The sequence below is a fragment of the Daphnia magna genome, linkage group LG4 (genome assembly GCF_020631705.1).
Source record: "Daphnia magna isolate NIES linkage group LG4, ASM2063170v1.1, whole genome shotgun sequence".
Classification (NCBI taxonomy): domain Eukaryota; kingdom Metazoa; phylum Arthropoda; class Branchiopoda; order Diplostraca; family Daphniidae; genus Daphnia; species Daphnia magna.
Genome location: NC_059185.1, coordinates 8,941,747 through 8,947,134, shown reverse-complemented (window position 1 = coordinate 8,947,134; position 5,388 = coordinate 8,941,747). Strand labels below are relative to the sequence as shown.

The following is a 5,388-nucleotide window of genomic DNA, read 5'->3' as shown; positions in this document are numbered from 1 at the left end:
ATGGAAGGAAATCAACATGAAGAATATTCTCGCCAGTGGAAAAAGGCACAAGAATTAGCGAACCAACATTTGTTCAAAGCTCAAACGAAGCAGAAAAAGTATTATGATGACGGGACAAAAAGTGTAAAGTACAATCCAGGTTATCTGGTACTATTAAAAGCACCACCCCAAGCCGGAAAATTTATAAATAGATGGAATGGTCCATTTAAAATCATACGTGGTTTCTCAGAAATTACGTACGAAATCCAAAACATTACAAATGAAAAACCAAAATCGATTGTTCACTGCAACCGACTTAAACCTTATATGGCACGAGATGTTCCGGCCAAACAAGAACAAGAGATCGTCAGAGAGAAAAAAGCAGAAACGACAGCCATTAGACGAAGACCAGGGAGGCCTAAAAAGCAACTTGGACTGGAACAACCTATAATATCATTCTTAGATCCAAGAATGCTATTCCCCAATCCAATAGACCAGACTAATTCTGACTTTAGGACAACCTCACGATATAATTTAAGATTGAGAAATCAGGCATCCCATTTCTAAAATGCAATTAATTTTTTTTTACAGATGGAGAAAAATTACTACTCATTTGCATTCTAACTACATTGCAAACCACCCACACAATCTTCTCGTCTGTATGCGACTGCAATTATGTTAAAACACGAGGAATTCTAGATATTAACTCACCATACTATTGCAAAAACTCCAGCACTAACCATCAACCAAGATACCTAACAAATTATACGCTAATGACTAAACAAAACCCAATAAAAACTTGGAAAGGATGGACTTGCAAACAATGGATTAAGGCTAAGAAAATAACTGGATCTTTCTGGATAGGGTCTTTTGACACTGTTTATTCACAGGAAACAAAATTACTCTCAGCAATTGAATGCTGGGAAATGGTAAATAATAAAAAATGCGGTGGTAATCTTATGCAGGCAGGAACAACAACGTTGAGTTTTACATCAACTCCTACAGGAGAAGGGAAGTGGTATGCTATCAAAGAATACCATGCATTAAATTGCTTAGCGGAAGAAATAACATTAAAACAAGAGACACCAGAAAGCTTAGTGGAAAGTCCATTTGGATTCTTAAACACCACTCAGCAAGAAGGGCAGTATACACAAAATCATAACACCATAGTATGGGGAGATAGATCAACGAATTCATCAAATTCAAAAATTATTTTTAAAGGTGAAGGGTATATAGAATTAACAAACTCAATTATTAATGTAAACACTAGCCGTCTTCTAGATAATAACAAACAGATAGAAATAACCTTCTCTAACAAACCAGATATAAATAATAAAGAATTTACACAACCTGGATTTAAAGTAGTAGGGATGCCTTTGACATTTCTTATTTTTCCAGGAGAGACGACCACAAAGTTATACAAAAATTTTAAAATTTCATTACCATCCTGTGAGAACCAAGTAAATGTAGGGGAGACTGGAGTAAGCCGGGAGGGTTTTCGTTTTCCCCCTATATCTCCCAAACTAATCATTAAATTAATTTATTATTTTGTTTTTATGTATTCCATACGGTAATGTACCCCCCATATTTTTTATATAATTTAATAATAAACCATTTTCCCATATAAGACCTTTAAAGTTTTCTTAGATTTGTGGGAGGAGCCTATTTTGAGGGGTAAGTGAGGACACTAGGGTGGGTGGTGAGGGACGTCCTCCATTTTTAAAATTCATTAAAAAAATTTGTAAAAATTGAAATAGCGCCCCACTTCATAGACTCTATAAGTTAATAAATGTTTCAATTTGATTATTGTGTTAATAAAAAATTTTTCTTATATGATAAAAAACCCTTATTACAAGATAGATGGGGGTTGGGCTTATTGTAATCGATTAATATGCTGAATAATCGATTGCTTGTGATCATCGTAAGGAACAGTAATGGCGTCATGAGCTCGGTGATGATTGATGGGCTTGAAGGCCAAACCCGCCCACTAATGTCCCATTTTAGTCAAAAACAGCTGTCCCGATTTCCCGATAAAGACTATTTTTTTTAAAACGTTAATATTATCTAAAGTAATTGATCGAAAATTATAATTTTTGTTTTTAACAATAAAGAAATGATTAAGCTTCATTTCCATATTAAATTTACATGCCATTTGCGATTATTTTTTTCTATAAACATTAAATAGCTGAGCCAAAATTAACTAAAAAAAAATCGTTTTTTTAGTTTTGTTAATAACTGATACAGTTATTGACAAAACTCAGCCAAATTTCATACCAAAGTAGATTGTATGTATCTAAATAACATACTAAAAAAAATTTTAATTTTATTAAAATCTACTATTTTTCCCCCTACTGTCCCTCTTGACCCGGTGTCCCGGCATACTCCAGTCTCCCCTAGATACATGGTCTTGCAATGAATACGCAGACCCAGTAGCGAACAAAGCAAAACGGTCGACTAATAACGAAATTGAATTTCTTGACAATCGTGCTGAAAAAGAGGCTATGGGGAAAAGACTTTACAGCATATCGTATGCATGGGGTTCGATACGATTGGGACATCCTATAATAACAAACGTTGAAGAAAATAGAATAATGATTAAAAAAGATACAATTGCGTATCTCATGGTTAATGGCTCATCAATGAACACGCAAGTATCAGTCCACAACCAGTATGATATCCAAGACCCTTTGCCAACAGGAACAAATTCGAATACATCGTAGATCACACCATAAGGCTTATAAACACTAACATCTGCATCGTGGCAAATGAAAACAATCAAATTATGGCAGAAAATTGTACCGAAAACACATCAAGGTGGATACTGGATTTAACTAATTACCAATGGATTTCTCTAGAAACAGGCCTGTGCATCACCTTACATGATGAAGAAGAAGGACGAATTAGATGGGCAACACTAAAAACATGCAGTAGACAGGGAACAATTAGTGAAAGTCAACAATGGGTTATCGAAATCCTAACAACAAACCCGGATGTGTTGGATAATTTCCCAGATGCATCCATTGACGAATTCGAAGAAATCCAGTTGGAACAGAGGACATCAGTAACAACAACTGTCAGTTCGCCAATTTTCGGAGGATTATTGAAACGGAACCATGGGAGAGGAAATATCATATGGGACATGATAGGATGGGGACTAATGAAACATGGTAAGTCACCCGATGAAAAATGTTTAACACACAATGGCGTTAACAAACCAATAACACTCGAAGCATGCGACCCTAATTGGATCAAATGTCAAACAAGCCTACAAAAATTATTAACAAGTAATGACCCCTTAGTGCAATCACAAACAACCGTGGCTAACTGTAGCAAAGCATCCAGCAAGGGCCAAGCCTTCGAATATTCCTCCGACTTCACGATAAGACCATTTAACACAAACAACTGCATTAAAGCGAACACAACGATGCTCATCCTGCACGAATGCTCAGATACCTGCATCAACTTAGAGATCTAGTGCAGCAACTTTTACACCTTTGTTAAAAATGGATATATTTAATAAATATTGACGAATTCTATTTATAATGAATTCTGCACTAGAGAGAAGACAAACGTGTTTAATATAATGAAATAGGCAATGTTGCGAAAGGCGCAAATTTCAAAAAATTGTGAATTTCAATCATAAATTTAACATATAAATAATTGCCTAATCTAGATGAATTAGGTATTTAAGGATAGGGAAATAAATTAAGCTTAAATGAAATAAATTTCTGGACACATTGATTGGTAATTTTATAGATAACGAACGAAAAACCCCAATTTTTACTATACCCCCGAGAGGCGAGGGGCCTCCTATACTAGCGAACCTGGCGGGGAATCTTGGGACCCTTTACTGAACACCCACCGGTCTTGGGGATAGCCGAGAGTGTACCTTTCCTATTATATCGTGCCATGACATTGCAACAATGTGACCCAAAAAGGATATCACTATCAGCAAAAGAGACCAAGTGTGGGTTCCAGCCATTTTCATTTACGGAAAAAACAACTGTACGATCGGACTCGACGGATCCCAAGTAAATGGTTTGCGTAAAGTTATCCATAATTTATGGATACAACCGTTGAATAAATCGTAAAATATGCTTTCTAAAGATGCATGAATTTACGCCGTAGTTTGACTGAAAAAATGATAAAATAAAGCATATATCTTAAGCTTTTTAGAATAGAGTTTTTACAAAGGCGATATGCTGTTTGAACTTCCGAAGCGTAAAAAAAGGATATATTTAAGGTTATTTCATGGAATAAAATATGCTCGATTTAATCATTTTTGAATTCCATTTATATGTAAAGAAATATATGAAATAAAATGAAATGATCGAGTTCAAATTGGTGTGTAATGGAAAACAGCTCAATTGTATTGTATCAGAAAAAGTTATTACAAAAAATATTTCGAAATCAAGAAACTTAAACAAATGCAGCACAAGATAGGCCTACTACAGATTTTAAACATACAAGAAAAACGAAAAATGATCTTTCATGATCACAAATTATAAAGACAAGTTTAACTTTCTGTGTAAAGGACGAATTCACGAGTATAACACATTAATGTGTGGCACTAGGTGCTGATTGGAACTGGAACGCTTTGACATCCGATGATAAAACAGACACGAGCGATTTGATTGTTGAAGTCAACACAGCTGACTCGGCACGAGAATCAGAATCTTCCTCCAGAACAGCACCACAGACCAAGAATAGAAAGACTGTGATCGGCCTATACGTCCCCATAAACCATGCTCGTGCCTGCCGCAAGTTGGCGCTGCCTCTGCAAGCCGTACTTTTTTGCGGATTTTTCCGTTTCCCTACTGATTAGATGCTTCACACCCCGGGATTTGTGAATAAACTAAGATAGATAATTTTTTTATTTTTATTTCTTAATTATAAGAAAAAATTCTTTATATCCCCTTATTCATTTGAACTGTATTGGCCCAGCCTTATATACGCATAAAAATTTCTGAATTTTCCCTCATTTTCTTGTTTGTTTATTTCAATCGTGAAACGCTGTACCCTACGTCAATACGGAAAGCTGAGCCATACTGGGTTCTTCTCTCCGTATTGACTCAAGGTACAGCGTTTCACGATAGAAAAAAATATCAAGAAAACAAGGAGAAAATTAGATTTTTATAACGAAATTTTTATGCGTATATAAGGTTGGGCCAATACAGTTCAAATGAATAAGGGGATATAAAGAATTTTTGCTTATAATTAAGAAATAAAAATAAAAAAATTATCTATCTTAGTTTATTCACAAATCCCGGGTGTGTGAAGCATCTAATCAGTAGGGAAACGGAAAAATCCGCAAAAAAGTACGGCTTGCAGAGGCAGCGCCAACTTGCGGCAGGCACGAGCATGATTTTTGAGCATCCTCTCAGCAGGTATAGGCCGATCACAGTCTTT

The 5,388-nt window shown here is 35.5% G+C and overlaps 1 protein-coding gene across 1 annotated transcript; it reads left to right on the top strand.

Moving 5' to 3' along the window:
• Nucleotides 1-1,430, top strand: LOC123471383 (the record flags this gene model as incomplete). Its single annotated transcript, XM_045172619.1, has 2 exons — nt 1-139; nt 571-1,430. Coding segments are annotated over exons 1-2 (999 nt in total), but the record flags the coding sequence as incomplete, so codon positions are not given.
• Nucleotides 1,431-5,388: the final 3,958 nt, after the last annotated feature.